Genomic DNA, 23,280 nt, shown 5'->3' with positions numbered 1-23,280 from the left:
TACTGGTGTTCACCCTAGTGGTACTATTATATGAATCGGTTACCGGTAGTAAATCGGCTGTATCTTGCCAAAGACGACCCGTTTAGGCCTACCTTGCAAAAGTGGCACTGAATTTGTAAATTTACGCTGACCGGACGTGCAACCCGTGATTTATTATAGTTCCTAAAAATGAAAAGACTGGGATGTTATATCAGAACAATGCACAATTTGATTAGAGTTTAAAAGTTGTAAGTTTCATGAGGAGCAATAAATTGTTGCACCATTAATATAGAAACGATTGGGGGAAAAGGGTGAGCAACTATAAACTAAAATCGCAGCTTCAGATGTCTACGGCCATCCCACACGTTGAATACATCGTCCGATCACCGAAGTTAAGCATGCAACGTCGTCGGGCCAGGTTAGTAGGCCTACTTACAAAGCAGCTTTGTTCAAAATGTGATTTTTTTTTTTCACTATTTAACTGAGTTTCTGGAGCACACCGGCATAACTTGAAATTAATTGCTACCAGGGGGCCACCACATAGCACCAACATCAGTGGAGTAGCCAAGGGGGACTTCTCTGAGAAATCTTGCCCCCCCCCCCTTGCCCCCTCTTCTCTTGCTCCCCCCCCTCCCCGCATGGGATTCTGGCTGCCCTGATATTTACGATTTTTAGGCTTCTTGTATATAGATCGATTTATTTCATTATATGGTTATATAATTATCATTCATTCATTCATTCATTCATTCATTCATTCATTCATTCATTCATTCATTCATTCATTCATTTATGTATCAGTAATTAATAGTTACTTAATTATTTGCCTTCCACACAAGAGGAACTTGAAACTATTGGTTAACCCACTTCTGGTAAGTAGCTGTCCCCCCTGACAAGTTGCACATTTTTGTCTCTGTGGGCACCACTCTTGTCATAAAGGGTACATTGTTGACATTAAAATATTCACATCAATTGTGGCTTTGTTAATTGCTCATCTTCCAGTACACTTCAGTAGGATTAATATAATTAAAGTAGAACGCTAGAAGAGATTATCCTTGCAGAAGTGGAACAGTATAAAGCATGTTGACAACACCTGTCTGCATTAAAGACATTTCTTGTGTGCACTGAGTTCGATGAGCTCTCCCTGACAAGAAACACACAACTTACCAGGGGGAACAGCTACAAATGTTACGGTGGGACATTCTAAATAATATTTTGTCTACTGCATTTTATTCCCGTTTTTGTTATTATTAGTAAATGGTTAATTAACAAGTTTATTTTAAATATCAAATAACATATTATTTCACACATAGACCTACAATTAATGTGAGCAATGCACTACTTCATCAATGATCAATACACATCTACAGTAGACGCGCGCAAGTAATGTACTACTAGGCCTACACTTCATATGCGAGTAGCTAAGCCGTTGGATGAGCGTAAATTAAAATAAAATTGCACCAGTACAGTATGTTTAAAGTCTGTTTTAATTTCAATGGTATGGTCGTTCATATATAGCCTATACTTGTGGTGTGTGACAGTGTGAGACCAACCGGCTGATTTTTGATGTAATCTGATGTTAATTTGTGCTATCTACAGAAGATAGCTCGAGACAAACGGTACCGAGGTGCCATATAAGCCTATATACATCTATCAGCGAGTTGAATTGCTAGTGAGTGCACACCAGTAAATAGGAATCTCCTATATCCTTGTTTGAAAGTGAAAAGTCACAGTGTTTCAAACGAGGAAAGGCTTAAAACATATAATTAGGCCCTGATTTATATTTAATTCTCATTTAGGCCTGGGAAATAGATTGTCTGTGAAAAAAGAGCAGGATCCGACTTTTTATGAAGATTTGGCTAAGCTTTCAAAATGTGTTACATTTCAGAAACACCAAGCTATTTGTGAGCCGGCGTAAGCTGTATATTATATAGGGTGATCTAGTCAGCAATTTTCTGGGAAAAAAACCCGCTGGACTCCGTATGATTTCTCTGGACTGGAGGTCTTCAGCTGACCTTCAACTTGCAGAAAGTGTAACTTGAGTTTTGAAGAGCTAGCGCTGAAGTCAAGAAAATTACGTTTTCCCGGAACCTATTTGTATACAGAAAGTCAATGGAGGTTATATATGAATCGTTTATCGGTAGTAAATCGGCTGTATCTTGCCAAAGACGACCCGTTTATAGGCCTACCTTGGAAAAGTGGCACTGAATTTGTAAATTTACGCTGACCGGACGTGCAACCCGTGATTTATTATAGTTCCTAAAAATGAAAAGACTGGGATGTTATCAGAACAATTTGATTAGAGTTTAAGTTGTAAGTTTCATGAGGAGCAATAAATTGTTGCACCATTAATATAGAAACGATTCGGTGAAAAGGGTGAACAACTAAGCTAAAATCGCAGCTTCAGATGTCTACGGCCATGCCCGTACACCGGTTAACGCGGTTCTCGTCCGATCACCGAAGTTAAGCATGCAACGTCGTCGGGCCCGGGTAGTAGGCATAATTACAAAGCAGCTTTGTTCAAAATATGTTTTTTTTCCGCACAATAGTTTAAGCACACCGGCATAATTGCTACCGTAAAATGGGGGTAACTTCGGTCAGCGGGGTAACTTTGATCGGTCAAATATATTTTTTTAAATGGTCATATTTTCGTACAGCAATATTGTTTTTAGTCATATTTGGTGTCAATTTGTTAAGAAATATGTTTGGAAGAAATAATAGTCGCTCTTTTGACCAAAAATCAGCATTTTTTTACATTTTTTCACAAAAAATAAAAATCAATATTTGTGAGCAAGGATGTGTGTTTGATTAATTTTGCAAGGTGTCAAATGTCACAAAAACAACAACTTGCCCATATTCAGCGAAGATCAATTTTTAAATTTTTTTCCTTCATGGAATGTAATACTGTGACCAAAGTTGCCCCAAAGGCGGGGTAACTTTGGTCAGGTCATTTTTAACCCCTAGGGCACCCTTACAAAATTATTAAAGAATCTTTTTCAACTTCAAGGTGTAGAAGGGAACCCTGATGTCACAAAAAAGAGTTAATTAGAAATAAAATTGGTTTTGTTTGGAAGCAGTGGTTTAAAAACTCTGAAAAGTGCCCAAAGTTATCCCATTTTACGGTAGGCCTACTTGTGAGGGGGCCACCACACCACATAGCACCAACATCAGTGGCGTAGCCAAGGGGGACTTCTGTGAGAAGTCTCACCCCTTGCCCCCTCTTATTGAATGCAGACAGACAACACCTGTTGACATTTCTTGTGTGCATATTAAAGTTCCGTGTATACTACCCTGGACCCCCCTGGACAGAACAACCCAAGGGTCCAAAGCATTACAAATCCCTTTAAAGGAAATTTTTGTTTCATTTTCTACCAAGGCTGGGCGTTCTGCATATTCTGTCATGATTGCCATATTGCTTACCGCCCATGTATTACATAAAATCGCCGGTACCGTTTCACATAAATGCGGATGTTTTGCTGTAAGGTGAGCCACTCCCCCTTACTATTTAAGGTATCTTTTTAGAATCCTAGCATGTTTTACTACCTAACACTCGAGGCAAATCAATTAGTTAAGCTGAAATGTTAAAAGAAAAAAGATAATGGCATCGGAAGAAAAGGTTTTCATGATCATGTTGCCAAGCTTGCCAAATTCGGAAGCTTCACACGGCGATCACGCATATCATGCATGATCGACTATAGTCCGAATAATCAGACCCAGAACAAAATATTAATTTCTGACATGATCCTGTACTGGGTCTGAACTGTTTCCATATGAAATCTTGATGGCAAATTGGACAATAGAAGCACATGGTTCTACGTGACAGCTTTTAATCCCTATTCATGTTACGTGAATCGCGCTATTGTGGACCATCCTTCTGATACTTGAGTGTTTGGACAAGCGGAGCGGTTTTTGTCTACCTCTCTGTTTGTAAACAAACCAGGAGGTCGAAATCGTCCTCCTCGCCGAATACGAAAGTCAGCGTAATAGTACGGCACTAGATCGACTACAGTTTCTGTCAAAGAAGAACGGCACTTGTTTACATTTTGAGAGCTTGCACAGCGTAAACACGGAAGTGGGGTTCTGCTTCTGATCGTCTGACAATCATAACAGCAGAAGCGGTAATTAATCTAAATCTGATTGGTTGATTCATGAATAGATTACGCGTCAAAACATTTATACATTGACATTCAATTTCAACATGCATGCATGTTAGTTGTTACATGATTTAGGTATGTACATGTACATGTAGGTATGAGAGGGAAACGTCAGTTAACACATTTGCTAGTCTAAACCGGCAATACAAATTTACATTGAAATTTAAAAGAACCGCTTGCTCAAGGAAACCTACATAAATATGTTGTCTATACTTCACTTGACCCAAATATATGATTTTTTTTGGTGATGAGAGACTCGCACATGGAATTTCAGAGGGATTTTGATAGCAGTTCCATTAAAAAAAGCCAGTGGCGTAGCCAGGATTTTGGAACCGAGGGGGCACAACTTGTAAATGTACCGACGGAAATATTTTTTACCGACGGAAGTTGTGATTTGTTGACCCAAAATTTGTTTGCTTGGTTTGAAAAAGTGAAGAAAAAAAAAAAAAAAAAAAAAGGGTAATAGGCGGTACTAAAAAAAAAGAAAGGGTAATAGGAAAATAAAAACACATTATTTTTATGTGTAATTCACAATAATTACTTACATGGACCGACGGCCATGACGAGGGGGGGCACTGGCCCCCACTGGCTACGCCACTGAAAAAAGCTGCTATCGTCATCGAGACTAAGATCTAGAAACACCCCCGAAATGCTTTTTGGGGGAATTTTGCTAGCTGAATCTTTTTGATGAAAGTCAATCTTTGACTAGATGTAACTTTGCTACGGAAAGTGCTGACAATAAATAATATGCTTAAATAAGGCTTCATTGAAGAAACTGTGTAGTCTCTTTGTTGCGTTTGTTGGAATCTTTTTGCGTCTTGTATAAGCCAATTTGTCACTTTTAAAACCGGACCTTTGTCTATTCAATTGCTGTAAACTTTACTTCTTGCCCTCACATGGGATTCAATGCAGTGTCATAATGTGCAGGATTAAATACTGCATCTATTACAAAAACAAATTTACCCCAATAATGGTTCAGTTTTGAAATTGTGATTATTTTTCAAAGTGTAAGGATACTTTTTTGGCACAGTATATTTATAATACATTGGTTTTGTACATGCAATCTGAACAACAAGTCACTTCAAGTGAACAATGGTTTCTTTTTTCAGATTGTTTCCCAATTTCACAAAAAGCAATGCAGTGAGTACAGTATTCCTTGCCCGGGATTCCCCAATATCTTTCAATATTGGCATGATGTTGCTGATTTATTTTGCTGATTCATTGAAATGGGATGTTTGAAATTCTAGTCATTGAAAACCACAAAAAATGGTATTTGCCCCTAATTTTGTCTTTGGTTTTGCATAAAACTGGGGTGGGGGTCATTTTTGCATAAAAATGGAGGTGGGGGTAAATTTGATGAATAATTATTGCAAAGGGGGCTTTGAAAAATTGGAGAATGGGCATTCAATGCTATTGGTTTAACCCACTTTTGTGTTGAGTTAGGGTTAGGGGATCATTAGATATGACACCAGTGTTAACCACAGACATACAGGGGTTCAAATTCACAATCAATTGCGGGAACCTGTTTAGGTTTTGCGCAAAGAGCTTATTGCGAACGTTGTAGTGCAGGGCGATATATTCAAAAATTTTATTAATTTTTGCCATGGTAATTAATCCTGTTACATCATCACTTCTACAGCGAATACAACCAAGCAAAGGAGACACTTTCATTACTACGCTAGCAAGGTCACATCTATTATAATGGGATGGTCGAGTAATATAAACATTGAAAGAACAAGCATGCATGGGCCATGGATTCCCGTTCGTGATCCTACAATAAATTGACAGCTAGAATGATGAAAACTTTGCCCTTTTCCCAACATTTCAGAATTATATTTTTGGATTAATGAGATTATTAAATCATATTTCCATTGCAGAAAGGTAAAATATAACACAACATGCGGTCTGAGACTTTTTGGTTCTCCTAGTTGTAATCCAGCGAGAACCTTTAAGAGAACCAGTTCCCAGGTTCTCGAATTTGAATCCCTGACATATCCAGGTGAATGATTATTCAACCATACCCCATTAAGTTGAAGATTTTCAGTCAAAGGTCCATTCAGTGATCCTAGGGAAATAAATTTTAATTGTGTTCCGGTATAAATTGTTTACAAGTGAAAGATTAGTATATCATTAGTTGTTAAAGTTGTCATTGGGTATATTTTTGAAGTGGAAAAACAATGAAAACAGCAGTATTGACAAAGTTTAAGGCCATACACATTACAGTTTCATGTAAAATTTATATTTTGTCTTTAGTAATACATTAACACAGCTTTTGGCTTAGCTACTAGCAGGTTATGTTAGCACTGTATGCTTCTAAGAAAGGTAAAAAAAACTCTGAATTTTTATGATTTTTTATGATTCTTCATATGAGAAAAAATTACTGAATACATGTACAGGTAAGTCTTTAATAAAATCATTTACGCCTGGTCTGATGATTTGTAAAATAAGTTAACCAGGTGTCTAATGAGTATTTTAATTAAATATATACTAATTGGTTCTGTTTGCATTTTCTGTGAAGGCCAAGATGTATACAGTACATACAAATTTGTTTTTGCAAGGAATGGAATAAAATATCACATAGTGTGTAAAATTTTGAGCAAACATTGTATGTAGCCAAGACAAGCATTTCATAAAACTTTTCCTACCATTTTTTTATATTTTACAGGACAAATGGCAGTGTTAATTGAATGACCATTGAAATAAATGAAGAGAAATGGCACATGAAGCAAATAACAACATTATTGAAGAAAATGAGACTCCAAAACTTCATCCAAAATGTGGAAAGAAAGCCCTCTCTAAACGCATCCACATCCAGGACGAGATAGTGAGCAGCAGCGAAACGGACGACTTCATTCAGATGCGTCACAAACATGCATTGGACATGTTGGCGCTGATGCAAGCTATGCATCAGCGCCGCGAACTATGCGATGTAATCCTCGAAGTACAGGGCCATAGGATTCCAGCGCACAGACTCGTGTTAGCTGCGTGCAGTCCGTATTTCAATGCGATGTTCACCAGTAAGTTACGAGAATGCCACGAGGAGGTGGTTTCTATGAAGGACATGGATGCGGTTGCCATGGAGGAAATTGTCAACTTTGCGTACAGTGCAAAGATGAATGTCAATGAGGAGAATGTACAGGCTATAATGAAAGCAGCATGTGTTCTGCAGATTGAGCCGGTCGTAAACATATCGTGCGAGTTTCTAAAAACGCAGCTGCACTCTTCGAATTGTTTGGGGATCAGGTCCTTTGCTGAAGCACACGGATGCTTTGAGTTGCAACAGGTGAGATACTAAGAAAAACTTTCTCAAAATGACCAAAAAGTGATGACTCCTATATTTGCTGGTAGAGATAAACTGAGAATATTGCATCTGTTATTGATGAGGTTTCAGACGCAACATTCTCAGCTTATCTCTGCCTGTGACTGGAACGTTATTAATAAATTTCATGGTACATTAGAGTCGCACAACATTCCATACATTGGTACAGCTACATGATTGTCTAGTTTTTAATTTTGACTCTTGTTGTTATTTTTGGAATTGTAACTTTTCCTTCTATCTTTCAAATGAACTCTGTCACATTGTGGCTAGTAAAGTATCAAAATGAGGACAGCAAATGAACCCATCTATAGATAAACCTTTTCATTTTGTTATTAATTATTGATCTCTTCAGGAAACTGGCAATCAGGCATATCTAGTGTAATGATGTTTTTTGTATGCAGCTTTGAAGCATTAGATAGGAAACACACTCCAGCGCTCAACCGTGATCAAGGATTTGAGCTCCATTCATTATATAATGCCCTAATCCGACCAATAGAATGGGCATCAAAGGTCGAGAGCAGGAAATACAACTCTTTGCCAGAATTAGGACTTAAGGAGGTGATTTTCATAATCTGTGTTTTGTTCAGAATTACCCAACTTTCACTCAACTGTCAGCATTATGCTAACGCTCAAGGTTAAAATTCACAGTGTTTGTAAATCACCACTGTTTCTATATGAAGAGATTCACCGCAAAACACGATATCCATTTTTACCTATTTGAGATACATGCAAATTAAGCTGCTAAAATATAAAGAAAATAATAAGAAAATATGTGACACTTTTGACCATATCTCATAAAGTATACTTTGAAGTTTAATAAATGAGGTGTCACTTTAAAAGCACCATTTTGTGCTGTACACACATATGATGTTGATCGTAACTCAAAAATGGCAAAAGTGGCTTTTATTTTATAGCATTTTGCGATGAAACTCTTCATATGCATATTTTGGTATTCTTCTGTTCTTCTCTTTTCATCGTTTTTCAACTGAAACATTTTCTGATGATAATATTTTTACAGGTTGCTGATAGTTATGCCCAGCAGAATTTTACCAAAGTAGCCAAACAGGATGAGTTCTTGCAGCTGAGTGCAGAGGAGGTTATTAGTCTGATCGAAACGGACAGTCTCAATGTTCCTAAGGAGGAGGAGGTTGGTTGGCAACAAAACTTTATATAGAAATTTAAATGTTTTAGGGGTCTTCATCCGCTGGTCCTGAGGTCCAAATGTCCTAAAAGTTTGCTAGTATACCCTAAGTCTAATCCTTGCCCTAAACCTTAAGCTAACCCCTAACTCCCCACCTTAACTTTCAGATTAGTGAACTCATGCAGGGTTGTCACTACGCCGGGCGGCACTGGTCAGCAGTAACTGTCACTAGCAGTTGCTGACCGGCACGCAATCAAAATAAGCTTCCATAAATTTCCTTCACAAAGTTGAGCAAATATTGTATGATTATGTACAGAATTTAGTAAATATCAAAAATCTAGATGAAAAACTGCAAGTGAAATTATGGAGAAAAAAAAGGTCATTACAGAAGTGGAAAAAAAGTTAAGATAAATCTGTAAAACTTTTTTTTAGCTAAATGTACATTTAAAACTTAACTGTTGACAAGGTACATGCAATGTCATGGTGTTAATATTGATACCAATGTGCTGTTTTTTTGTCTCTGTCTCGTTACATACAGGTTTACAATGCAGTTATGACGTGGCTCAACCACGATAGAGAAGGACGCATAGCAAATGTCGGCAAAATATTTGAGTATGTCCGTCTGCCGCTGCTCGCATGGGAGTTCCTCAACAGCCAGGTGGTGGGAGACAAACTTGTCTTGACGGACGAGAAGTGCATGAAGTTTTACGACGAAGCGAGACGTTATCACGCTAGCGAATTCTACCCTGGGCTGCACTGGGAGGTCAACGTCAGGACTCTTCCGAGACATTCCTTCAGTCAGTCACCTTTTATCTATGTTGTAGGTCAGTATTACAAGATTAGTGTAATGAATATAATGGGCTATTCCACTTGAAATCCACACACCCCCTATGGAAGACATGACCTTAATCTCCCACACAGGGAGTGTGAATTTCAAATGGATTCACCCATTCAGGTCCCACCCATTCAGGTAACCCTACTTGAGGTTCACATCCTTGTGTGGAAGATTAAATTCATGTCTTCCAGAGGGGGTGTATGGATTTTGACTGGAATAGCCAAATGACAGTAGATAGAGAAGCATGCCTTCCCATCATGCTTTACTTCAGAGCCATTGTAATTGCCAGCTTGAATCTGAAATTTTGCCAAGTTATAGTAATTATTTTGACTATGAGATTTGAGGTTACAGTATAACTGAACTGACATTGATGTGTTATTTATGAACAATGATCATGATCTATGAAGTGAGGCTTATGTGTGATCTAAACCATGGACGAAAAAGATAACAGACCGTGTACAAGCAGTGAAGTCTCAGCATCACCCGATAATGAGGGCCGATTGTTACATGAAATGTGTGACAGGAGAAACTGCTACGTATGTACCGTGTGGTGCGTTGATGCAGTACTGCATTGCGGTATCGCAATATAAAAGTTGAATACATTTTAACTTGGAAATCCGACAAGTTGCGGTAAAAAGTTACAATGCACCGCACCGCAGAGCAATTGCAGCGTATTCTGAAGAGACCTTAATTCAATTTCCTGCTATGCATTGTGGGAAGACCGGCAGGGGTAGCATATTAAGGCCCGAAAGTCAGGGGTTGTTTTCCCATGTTTTTCACTCCCGAGCTTGCAGAAAATCCAAATACATGGGGTGAAAATTAAATCTCGGGGGTGAAAAAAAAGGGGTAGGAGTAAGGTCCAAAAGTAGAGGGTCAGAGTTCACCCCGAGCTTGCACATATTCCCAATATAGAGGGTGAAAAATTAATATGTTTAAATTTAGGGGGTCATTCACCCCCAATCGGGGGTTAACGCTACCCCTGAAGACCGGATTTTCTGCTGTGGAGTCAGAATCCAGAGGATGATTTGCATACCCTTGCAGGCAATATGGTTCTGCACCTTATCTCTCAACATTGAACAAACATGGGTCAAGATCAGCATTTTGATTATTATACATTAAAGTAAACTGAGCTCAAAAAGAAACTTATAATTTTTTACAACTTGTGAATCACAAGGTCATATCTTAAAATACTGTCAATCAAAATGAACCAAAATTACACACAGGATTACCTTAATACTCTACTCAAAACACATGTCAGTAACCAAGCAGTTGTCCAACTGACACAACAGCAAAATGCACTGTCATGGGAGTGGGGACAGCTTCCTGGACTTCCTCCACTTTCACAGCCCAACATTTGGCACCCAGCACAAAAAATCTGTGAGAATGCACACAAGATCCTTGCACAGATGATAAAACGGTGCTGCTTTCTGCTTTACATACATGTTTTTCATGAAACAGGGCTGGGCTGTGAATGTGGTCCAGGAAGCTGTTCCATGTTAATGCATTTTGCTGTTGTGTCAGTTGGATAACTGCTTGGTTACTGACATGTGTTAAGAGCAGAGTATTGAAGTAAACCTGTTTGTAATTTTGGTTCAATTTGATGGACAGGATTTCAAGATATGACCTTGTGAAAAATTATAAGTTTCTTTTTGAGCTCAGTTTATAAATCTAGACACAATGTGATGTTCATCTACCCAGAAATCAAGAATTGCAGTTTTACACCATTGGAGGAATTTGAAAATTATCATTTTAGTGTACAATTCAATGGGTGAGTAAATTCTGCTGCATGGGTTCATTTTTAGTAAAATATCCCAAGCATAGTGCATGTAGGGAAGTGTGCAATTCATCCTTTAGTCAGAATTATTCTTGATCCTCACAGTAGAATTTCACTTGCAAATTATCTGTTATGGAGAATTCTAACCCTGTGAGTAATGTTAGTTTCCTAAATTCCTAGTACTGCACATGTTAGACAGGAGAATAATTTGACACTTGAAACCCCGGGCTTGAAACAAATGAGGAAACAGAGAACATTATATTTGTTTACAATAAGAACCAAAGGTTGCTGATGAAGTTGAAAAAGTGGAATCAATCACTAATACTGTCACATGCTGGTGTTTGTTTTCCCTCAGGTGGTGAAACGGCTCCCGGATGCACATTGAATAGTGTTGAGAGATACACACCAGCCATACGTAACTGGACAACTGTCTCGCCCATGCCTACATCCCGCCGTGCCCCTGGTGTTGTAATCCTTGACCAAATTTTGTACGTAGTTGGCGGCGCCAACAGCACAGCTCTCAAAAACACAGAATGCTTTGACTTCCAAACGGACAGTTGGCGCACTTTAGCGCCGATGCACGAGTGCAGGAGTAGCGTGGCCGTGTCGGCTGTGGGAGGGTATCTGTACGCATGTGGTGGATATGACGGAGTGAGCAGTCTAAGAACGGCAGAGAGGTATAATCCCAATGCTAACGAATGGCAGTACATTCCAGGTAAAGTTCTAATCAGTATCATAATACTAATCAAGGCGTGTCCGTCCGTCTCTCTGTCACAATCGCGTGCTTGCGGGGCGCTATCGTCTAATCAAATGCTTGTAACTTTGCTTCTTGGAGTCACATTGGATTCAATGGAGTGTCAAAATGTGCCGGATTAGATAGTGCATCTTTAAAAAAAACCAAATGTACCCAAATATGGTTCAGTTTTGAAATTGTGATTATTTTTTCGAGTGTAAGGATACTTTCTTGGAGCAGTTCATGTATATATGTTTTCAGTCAAACTGTGAATGCAAGTAAATTCTGAAATTTCAGGTCAGGTGATAGAAATAATTTTATCTGGAAACTAATGAGCATATCTGAGCACATGTGAGAAATGGCTGCACTCTGCAAGTTGTGTTTTAAAACATTAAAGGGGGTACTAAACCCCTGCCCAATTTTGTGCCTATTTTTGCATTTTTCTTGCAAATTATAGCACATTGGTGACAAGTAAGATATGTATATTATAGGGGCAATGACTACAACTACTGTACTGAAAATTCAGCAACTCAAAGCAAGTAGTTATTGATTTATTGATCAAATATTGGGTTTCCCTCATTTTTGACTGTAACTCCACAACTGTTGTCTGCGCTGAAATACAATTTCCAGTGCAGTAGTGTAGTTGTAGTCCTTGCCCCTATAATATAGATATCTTACTTGTCCCCAATGTGCTATAATTTTTTGAGAAAAATGCAAAAATAGGCACAAAATTGGCCAGGGGTGTAGTACACCCTTAAAGTGGTGTTGTAAACATTTTGTTGCTTCAAAAATAGCCTTTGGATGCACAAGTTTTGTACATTTAAGCGGAAAGAAATGTATTGTGACAATTGCAGTAATTTATCATTGGATTTTACAAGTTGTAATTAATATAAAACAAGATATTCCTGAAAAAAATTGGTGTCAGTTCCAATTTACAATGTAATTATTATTTGAATGTAATGTTAAAGATGGTTCCGAAAAATGGCCAAAAGCAATTTGACAAATAAAAATAGGCACATGTGGTGACTAATTTGCATATCTTGCGACAAAAATTGCATCGGATCTTACGACTGCCGCTTACCACAACCTCATCAAGTTACATCCCTATACGCCTCACCAGTTCTTCAAAATGGCAACAAAAAAAACACCCAAAAACAATTTTTAAGTTAAATATGCAAATTAGCTACCTAATTTGCGCCAAAAATTGCATCAAGTCTTAGGGCAGCCACTTACCACCACCCTACCAAGTTATACCCCAATATACCTCACCAGCTCCGTGAAACTGCCGCTTACCACAACCTCATCAAGTTATATCCCTATACGCCTCACCAGTTCTTCAAAATGGCAACAAAAAAAAATCCAAAAAAACAATTTTAAGTTAAATATGCAAATTAGCTAAGCCACTTAATTTCCCTATTTTGCGCCAAACAATGCATCAAGTCTTAGGGCAGCCACTTGCCACCACCCTACCAAGTTACACCCAGATACACCTCACCAGCTCCGAGAAACTAACCTGGAAGCCAAAGGCATTTAAAAACAAAGTTCACACAATACAAATGTATAAGACCCCATTATAGCATAAGGCAATTTATAAGTCATTTTAAATGATTTTAAATGTGACGTATACAATTTGTCTATAACACAGGGAGATATAAAATGTAGGGATTTGGGTACTTTTTGTTCAATTTTCACAGAAATTGAAGGATTTTGACCTATGTTTTTGTTTGTCTGTTTACCCCTGGGTCGCTGAAACAAAGAATTATATTAATTAAATCACCTAATTTATAATTAATAAAGGACAAAGAAAGATAAAAGCAAAAGTATGCTTCATTTAGTTAAAACAATAGTAACATCCCTGTTGTGTACAAAAATATAACTCTATACGACAATGCAAATCAGGATCAATTCATGGACTAAGTGCACAGGGAAATGTTGAGTATGTAAATTAAATGGAACAGCCAAAATGCCAATGGGTATGTAATTTAACTAGAACAGCCTTAAATTGATATCGATATTAATATTGACGTCACAGATTCGATTGGTCACGTGATGTCAAACCTGTACTAAAGGTGTCAGTTCTGCAGGAACTGACACAAAAAATTTCCCCAGAGAAAAAAGTTCAGTTTTCAATGGATGAAGTGAATTGCCTGCATATAGAGTGCATTAAACAATGCATCTGAACCACTCATATATGACTTATCAAAACCAGCAAATTGCAATAAGCATGGTATCAATGTATTCCAATTGGTATCTGATCCTGTGAGAGATATAGTTGAGTAAATTTAGGGTGGTTCCTTGTGCAGAATGCTAGGGTGAATGACCCCACTTAAATTATCCTCATATCCCAGGGGCACACACACACTGCATTCTAGGGTATGGACTTGTGAACTCCTATTCACCTGTTGAATATTGTAGGTATAAAAGTATATTAATGCTCTGTGTGCTAGCCATGCGCTTCAACGGAAAAAGTTGAAGTTTTGAAATATTTTCTCAAAATATCAAGAGCTATCTTAACAACTACTGAACCAATACTAGGCTTGTTTGTACTCATTTTAATGCATTTTTCATGCTGATTCCAAATATGGTCATGAAAATTTATATTTCTGAAATTTTTGAAATATTTTTTGAAACACCCGGGGCAGTGTAGCCAAAGCTAGTCAAAGATTGCAATTATCCAAAAGAACCTTATCTTTTCCAAGAAATGTATGTGCTGCCTGTCATCAGATGGTCACAACACAGGCCCATACAGAGGATTTTTTTGGGGGGTGCTGATTTTGAAAAAGTGGACTTGGCAATTTTGTGAAAAGTGGACTTTTTTCCCCAAATTTTGACCATTTTTGACCAAAAAAGCGTATAAAATCTGAAATTTTGGGACTTTTTGTATACTTTAGCAAATTTGGGGAGGTGCGGTCGCAACACATGTACTTCTCATACCTGTCAGTGATGAAACTTTAAAACATGCACACGCACATCTTTTTTGAAGCCTAACAATAATGCAACCAATAAATTGTTTGGAAAAATACAAATTCTCACTTAACCACTTGGAATGGTATATATTCCTATTTGGTTGTCATTCTGTGGCATGTCAACAAACCATCTCCAGGGTATTATCAGTACATACCAGGTGAGCACTGATCTGTGAAATCATTGAACTCTTGTAATGGGGAACCTGTTGGAAATTTCATATGCATGCCTGTAATGCAGGTGCACACAGATCTATTGACCTTATATCCAAGTTGGTACAAGCTATGAAAGTCACCTCAGAAACAATTTGCCAAACTATTAGTTGCACATGCAATATCATACATTCAATGCATGTGATTTTCGGAAAAATTGGGTTTTTTTCTTGGCCTCGCATAACAGATCAATTGGGAGTAAAATGCAGTTAGCAGGACTTCTCTGTCAACACATTCCTGTACACTTTTGAGCATGAGACATTCTGTAATCAAAGAAACAATGTTGGCATTATTTCTTTGGAATTGTTGCCCCATTCCGTAATTCCGCTTTTGATAACACATTCTTGGCAGCAAGTCTGCAAAACAAGACTTGCTTGCTAACTTTGGTTAGCCCTACTATTGGGCCTTTAGATCCATGCTGACCCCTAGAGTGAATCAGTCACTGGAGCTCACTGGGTTTTAGCGGTTCTTGGGTGTAGTGTGTTTAAAAGGCCCTATAGTAGGGCTAACATTAGTTGACTGGTTGGTGTTGAAGGATGGAAAGGGATGGATGCTGTCGATGTTTAGGTACAAAGAACTGTAGTAACAATAATTCTTGATAAGTTAATTGGTACACATTTGTGTTGATGAGTTCATACCATTGAAACCATGACACTTTCATCATTACAAACATATTATGCTTTATGCATCAAACTGATGAAGACCATTAACCCTGTACTGTACTTTGTGGACTGGCAAAGGGCAATGGTACTAATTTGCATCACCCCCACATTTGACAAATTTTGTTGGGTTGGGCAGTTAGACTTCATTATTACACATTATACCAAGTATGGTACAAGGAGTAGTTTATTCTCACAATGAATGGAATACCATGTGTTTGGGTTGGGGAATCATCATTTTGTAGGCACCTGTAACAAAGGATCTGATGACTGTACAGTATACAAATTTATTGCAAAAGATAAGGTATATTGGGAGAGCGTGGCGCAATGGTTAGAGTACTTGCCTTTAGTGCATGAGGTCCCGGGTTCGATTCCCGGCGGTGGCGATTTGCTGGGATATTGACTTGGAAAAAAAAAAAGTCTGAAATTAATTGGCAACATCTGTAGATTAAATTCAGACTTCCGCTCTCCCCCATGGTTCATTTAGAATTGGGTAAATGAATCATGAAAGTACTCCGCCCTTCGGAGGGGACGTTAAGCCGTCGGTCCCGTGTGCAGAGAGGCATACCTGTACATGTATCTCGCAGCCAGTTTCGAAAAAGAGTAGGGTGTTAACCCCTGACTGTTCCTAAGCCGCCCCGGTGTTCAAATGGACCCCAATGGAAATAAGCTTCAATAGAGGCTTTCTTGGGTTATCCAGGGTTGTCAAAACCCGAACAAATCAAATCAAAATTGGATAACAAATTATGATGCTAATTGACTCTTCGTACGGTCATCTCAAAATGAGGTTCTATAGCAAGAGAGTGTGTCGTGAGTGCATACACATTCCATACGCATGCTTTGATTACCACGTACGGTTTGAAAAAGCCTTGATACATTGCAAAAAAGTGTGAAAAGCAAAAATGTGTTTTTCGCGCATAAGTATGTTTTTCGCGCATGCATGCATTTGCTGGGAGAACCTTGTGTTGGTAGCAAGATGGCAGATAGCAAGTATACTCTTAAGTTTGAAGTTGCAAACTTTTTTTTTGAATTTTGATAATTGTTTCTTTTATTTCTATACAGATATGGTAACACCCAGAAGTATGGCTGCGTCCGTTTCCCATGGCAAATATGTGTACGTTATCGGAGGTTATAATGGAGCGACAGATTTGCAGTCGGTAGAACGATACATTCCACATGTGAGTACATTATGTGTGCATGTTTATATCTGAGCATAGTATGTTTTTTACAATCTTTTGTAATTACTTTTCTTATTCTGGGTGTTGTGTGGATGTTTAAAACATGTTAACCCAAAAATCTTTAATTATGGTCATAACTCTGCTTCTAACATACTTGGTGATAATAATCTTTGGGAAGGGGGACATCAAGCTGCCCCAATTTGTGAGGCATTTTTACAATGTATTTCTTAATATGTGATGCGACCAAGCAAAATGAGTCGGATGTTGGGAATATTGATTCCTTTGTATTTTATAGTTCTGAGCAACACTAAAATGGCCATATCTCTGGAACCGTAAATCTAATTATGATGGGGTTTTCAGCAAAAATTGAGAATTGCTCATATAATGAGATTGAAAACTGAATTTTGATTTTGTTTGACATTAGACTCATTTGGCTTGATCACATCACATATATCATATGAATGTTGACACAAAACGTTAGTTTAACCCTGATGCTAAAAGGGGTTTTTGTCGATCGGAAAGAAAAGAAGGAACAAAAAAGGATAAACAAAAAGTAAAAAAGATGAACAAAGCAGTTGCACCCCTAAAACTTGCTCAGTTCCCTCTGATTGCGATGCCCAAATTGCAAGCGCTCAAGGAGGTGGCGTGTCATCTGTGGTATTGTACTGCATGGCACCCCCAGAATTCGAACCACAGACCCTTTGGGTGCCAAGCACAAGATCACCCACTAGTAGCAACAGGTCTTTCGCTGGCCAGTCGATGAAAGTGTGCGTATTTGACTTAGAGTTTTTGCATCATGCCATCACATGGGATGCATGCATGCACATTGGTTTTACTTTGTAATAGTTTGTAATATTTTATTGAGTTTGGGTTAACCACCTCAGTCATGGTCACTCCAACTTCCAATGGTGATACACTTGAAGCCATAGCTTACAAGACCATATAATTGCTTCCAAACTAACAAAAAATGAGAGTGAGACACATGATGGTGAGCTTCAATTTTATTGAGTGTTGTTTTAGTTCTAGCCTGTTCACAAAATCCAAGGTGGTTGACTTTTCTCAACATCATGATCATAAATATGTGATGCGATCAAGCTAAATCAGTCGGAACTTGGAAATATTGATTTTGAGATATAGCCAAACAAAATAAATATTTCCTTTTGTTTCCTCTTGTTTTGGAAACACTTTAATTGCTCATATCTTTGGAACTGGTTGTTCAATTTCAATGGGATTTTCTGCAAAATTCACCTTTGTAAATGCTTTTTACTATCCTATAGGAAACTGAAAATTTATTATTGCCGAGTTCCGACTGATTTTGCTTGATCGCATCACTTGTTGGATCATCATGTTGGATTAATTTAATTAAGATTTTCTGAATCACATTGCCAGACTTCAGGAAATTTCCTGATTTCAGGAAATTTTGCTCAGATATTTATGTGCAAAATTATACTCAAAGGTAAATTTTCAGGAAATTTTCAACCATTTCAGGAAATTTTGTCATCAACCACTGGCATCCCTGATTTGAAAGAAAATCTATATATCCCATGTCCTACCCTCTGCCTGATGAGTGTCATTGAGCAGTGAACAAAAATACTGCCCTCTATTTAATTGAAGTTTTATATTTCTCCAATGTGTATGCAAAAGTGCATACATAATAGGAAATTATTAGTCCCATTATTTCCTGTGCAAGTTATGCCAGTGTACATGTATGCCAGATTTGTGCAGATTTGTGCAGCTCTTGTTCCAGTCAGTTTATACTGAAAGTCATTTTGTACCGAAAGTCCTTTCCACAAGGTAATAGGCATATTGCATAACAATAGTTACAGTTCAGAGGTTAATCCATCTTTTTTGATATGTAATATGCATATTGTATTGTGGGAAGGAATTTTTGTACAAATCGACATCTGGTAGAGAAATCCAGGATAGGTGTGTTCAAGGGCTCCCTGTGAGTGCACTTGTTTTTTAAACTTGATCACAGGAAAACTATTTGGGCATTGAGTTGCAATGTATGTGAGATTTGTGCAACTCTTGTTCCTGCTGTGAATTAGGTGATGTAATGTGTACCCACAGGGTGGTGAATTATAAGAGGGGGAAACAAGTTTTTTTAGCAGGCCAAAGGGGGGGGGGGGGAGGCAAGCATTTTTGGCAGGACAAAAGTGGAGGGGGGTGGGGCAAGTGATTTTTGGCAGGTCAAAAGCAGGGAGGCAAGCAATTTCTGGCACACATTTTGTGCACCGTTTCTATTAACGCCCTAAAAAGGTGTAGGGAAACGTTAGGAATTCGTTCAAATATGCCACATTTCCTGCTCACTGCGCTTGCATTATATGATGAGACAATTAATTAGGCCTAAAGGTTTTAAATTTGGGTTCTCAAAATCTTACATGTGTAAGGGGGGGCAAAGGTTTTTTTGCACGTCAAAAGGCGGCAAAGATTTTTTGGCATGGCCAAAGGGGGGGGGGGGCAAGCAATTTTTGGCAGACCATTTTGAGAATTCACTACTCTGGGGTACACCCAAATATTGCACAGCCCCATGCAACATTATTTTGTTGTGTATGGAAAATATCCTTTTGACTTCTTTGAACAACTGTATGAAAAGTAGATTAATAGGCCCCAGGTGCCTCATTGACCCCATTACCAGAGCATTGTATTATTTAGGTCAAATACATTTGTACAGTTCTCAGTCAACACTACAGGTATTGCCAGTGCTAAATTGTCATGTGTGGTTTAAAATTGTGTGTGCAAAATTGACTGTACATGTACCCAATTTTCTCTAACATGCAGTGCATTTTCCAAAAGGATGTGTTTATAGAATTCTCTTCTGTGGTTTATATATTGTCAAGTCCACTTCCCTTCTGGCCTTCAAATTGGCTATCCAATCCCACCTCATTTAGCCAATATTTCCATGTATTTTCCCTATTATTTCCTTAAATTTGCTTCTTTTGTCTGTTTGTCATGTTTTTGTACCTTTTTTTGTGTTTTATTTATTCACTTTGTTTGACTTTGGTGTTATTCACGAATAGGCGTACCTCCAATTTATTGTTTGTTAATATTTGGTTTAGCCTGGCGTTTCGCCGAATCTTAAATAATATTTGAGGTAAATTTAGGATGATATAATGCCTTGGGCAGAGCAAGGGGAGAGACCATGGCCTCCCTACTTTTTGAGAAATTTGTTATGTCTTTCTTTATTGCTTTATTCCAATGTTGGCCCAACCTTGCTACAGCCCTGCAATGCCTATACCATGTGTACTGGAAATTGCCACAATCAATGTGTTGTTTGGTTAATATTTTCAAAGAGGCCCAGCTTTCTTGAACTATACTATAAATTATGCAGGACATTTAAATTGAAAATAAAGCATTAGGCCAAATAAAAAAATAAACATGTTTCACGTCCCCTCCCGCTTCCTTTTTTGAGGTTTTCTCAAATAAATTTTTATTTTTTCTTTTCAAAAAATATGTCTGGGAAGTTGGGATGCTTTCTATAGCCTTGTTAAGACACGAGAAACATTTTAGGAAGGTTTTGTGATCATTAGAGGGGGTGTAACTCTCAGAACAACAAATAAAAAAGGGCCTCCTCCTTTTTACAGGCATTATTGTATGTACGGATTGTACGCTAAAACAGCTCTAAGTATGGGTATTTACACCAATTTTGCGATAAAAAATAGAAAATAAAAAGCCCCTCTTCCTCCTTTTTTTTTGAAAACCCGGACGTGAAACATGTTTTATTTTTTACTTAGCCTTATATGTATGTATACCCTTTTTTTTTTGGCAAAGTCTTTTGAACCTGTGTGGGCTGGGTTGCTTGTTGGTAAGGTTGAGAGGTCTGTGTATTTTGTCTATTGAATATTGTTCATGCTGATAAATCAATTGAAACTGCATGAGGTGTAGGCAGCTAGCGTGAACACCCACACTTTTAAAGGTGCTAAAATATTACTTTGCCGAAGCTAAAAGGATACTGGAGGCATTATATTAGTATTAAAGTAATGTTATTGAATTTGTATTAAATTATGTTTGAAATATTATAACCAGTAGTATTACTATTTGATTTAGTTTACAATAATTAATGTTTTTTTGGAAAATATCAAATCATGGTCAAATTATAATCAGCATAATTATTTATAATTTAATGCTGATATGTCATGAAAGACCATGGCATTGTCTTTTTTAAAGACATTTCTTGTTTATAATTAATGCTGATATTTCTGCATTTCAAATGAAAAAGGGGAAATGGTTTTGACTGAAACCCAGAAGTACAGAATTGTGATGTTTGTGCTGATTGGGGTATGAATATGTACATTTTTGTGCAATAAAATTTGTTGGCTTTAACAATTCATAGTTCACATAAGGTGAAATCGCTATAATCTGTTCTTTCATCCATGATAAGCTATGAAAAGTAATCTTAATCTTATTCAGAGAGTGCATTGATTCCAAAGCACCTTACTTGTAAGTTTTAACACCCTAAGGAGGAATGTAAAATTGATTGTGTTTGGCTTCCATACTTCAATTGAACAACACAACGAGGACCTCGACACTCATCCTCAGGAAGGAAACGTTGAAAAAACAAGGTCATATGTCCTACTACCCCCCTGCTATAGCTAACATCCTCTGCTGAGCATTAACCTCGCGAGGACTTGACATGTCAGCACACAGACATACAGAGGACTTTTGGGCTTTAGTATTTTTTCAGGTCATTGGACATGCAATGCTACTGAGAACTTTTGGGCTTACTTTTGGGCTTGTCATAAGTTTTCATGTCCTCAGACATACATGTAAGCAATGCAAGGATTGTGAACATGTTAATGTTTCTGTACATATCTATTTAATAATAGCCTCCTGTGGTTTGTATTTTTTGAAGAGGATTGTATGTTTTAGATGTGTAGTCAGATATCTATATCACCCTTTACATTGTACAATGTGCATCATTTGTGAGTGAAATAATAATATGCATTATAATTAAAATCTGTGAATAACTCCAGTATCTCAATTTTATGAAGCTGTCAATAAATTGGGTCGTCTAGTGTACCTTTAATATTAGGGAAATTCCTCGAGCAATGAGAAAAGTTTGTGCGGCTTATTTACGGAACCCGGAACAATAAGTATGCAATACATATAGGTGCGGCAAACAGGTAGCTGTGTGGTGGACGTACGTGACTGAGCTTCATGATATTACCACATAGTGAAATTTGACCTTGGCGGTCTATCATTACCAGTACTCTGGCAAGTTGTTCACCTTCATGTTTACAACATGAATGTTGTCTGTGCAGAGTAAAGTCAAAATTAGTTTACGCACAAGGTATACAATCATGTCATTCAGGGGCTTCAATTTTGTGCCAATTTGCAACAATCAAAAACATCCGAGTCACATTACTTGCTGCATGATTCAATGAAAGAAGTTGATTCTCGCAAGAAATGTTACGAGAATCATTACGAGACTCGATTCTGTGATTCTTGTTGAATCTGAAGCCCTGCCAATGCCATGGGGCAGGGCAGGGGGCACTTAATGCAAATGACCATGTACGGGTATGTTCCCCCGCAAAGACCCCTGTTTTTGGACAGCGTAGCTCTGAAAGACCCCTGAAGTTGACCAAAACAGAGCATTGAAAGACCCCAGATTTTTATAATTTCAGCTCTAGAAAAGACCCCTAAATTGCTTATTCCACACATTTCCGGTTTTTCCTAACTGATTTTCAACCAGAAAGCCAAGAAAGACCCTTGATTTTGACTGTTTGCAGCTCCGAAAGACCCCCTTTTCTCGCCTGAATGTTCAGGGAGAGACTTAGTAATCACTATGGTGTGTGTGTGTCCGTGTGTGGGGGTGTGTGTGTGTGCGTGTGTGTGTTCGGAAAAAGCTTGTGAACGCGTTATCTTGAGAACCGTAAGTGCTATGATGATGAAACTTTATAGGGGGTAGCATGACCAAAGGGTGTCGACCTGATTAGATTTTGAGCGCAAAATATGGTAATTAAGTACCTAATTTGCATAATTTATGCGTAATAAGCAAAATACCTTGTGAACAGATTAGCTGGAGAGCCGTATGGGGTACAGGGACGTAACTTGGTGGGGAGAAGCGTGGCCAGATGTTCTCGACCTGATTAGATTTTCAGCGCAAAATATGCTAATTAAGTACCTAATTTGCATAATTTATGCGTATTTGATGCGTATCAAGCAAAAAACCCTTGTGAACAGCTTATCTGGAGATCCGTATGGGGTACAGTGACGAACTTGGTGGGGAGTAGTGTGGCCAGATGTTCTCGACCTGACTAGATTTTCAGCGCAAAATATGCTAATTAAGTACCTAATTTGCATAATTTATGCGTATTTGATGCGTATCAAGCAAA

General features: G+C 38.0%; 1 protein-coding gene across 2 annotated transcripts in view; it reads left to right on the top strand.

Annotated features, from left to right (window-relative positions):
• Positions 1-3,396: 3,396 nt before the first annotated feature.
• LOC140148302 (kelch-like protein diablo) overlaps positions 3,397-23,280 on the top strand; it is a 37,082-nt gene continuing 17,198 nt past the window's right edge. The window contains exons 1-6 of one of the 2 annotated variants that reach the window (XM_072170200.1): positions 3,397-3,459; positions 6,796-7,413; positions 8,468-8,596; positions 9,129-9,414; positions 11,555-11,914; positions 16,830-16,945. In XM_072170200.1, the coding sequence (XP_072026301.1) occupies positions 6,844-7,413; positions 8,468-8,596; positions 9,129-9,414; positions 11,555-11,914; positions 16,830-16,945 (1,461 nt within the window). In that variant the 5' untranslated portion in view covers positions 3,397-3,459; positions 6,796-6,843. The remainder of the gene's footprint in view (positions 3,460-6,795; positions 7,414-8,467; positions 8,597-9,128; positions 9,415-11,554; positions 11,915-16,829; positions 16,946-23,280) is intronic. The other variant, XM_072170201.1, reaches the window with a different exon arrangement.

Source organism: Amphiura filiformis, chromosome 3, assembly GCF_039555335.1.
Source record: "Amphiura filiformis chromosome 3, Afil_fr2py, whole genome shotgun sequence".
In the NCBI taxonomy this organism is placed as follows: Eukaryota; Metazoa; Echinodermata; class Ophiuroidea; order Amphilepidida; family Amphiuridae; genus Amphiura; species Amphiura filiformis.
Note: the sequence above shows the minus strand (reverse complement) of the source record. Positions and strands in the feature narration are given on the sequence as shown.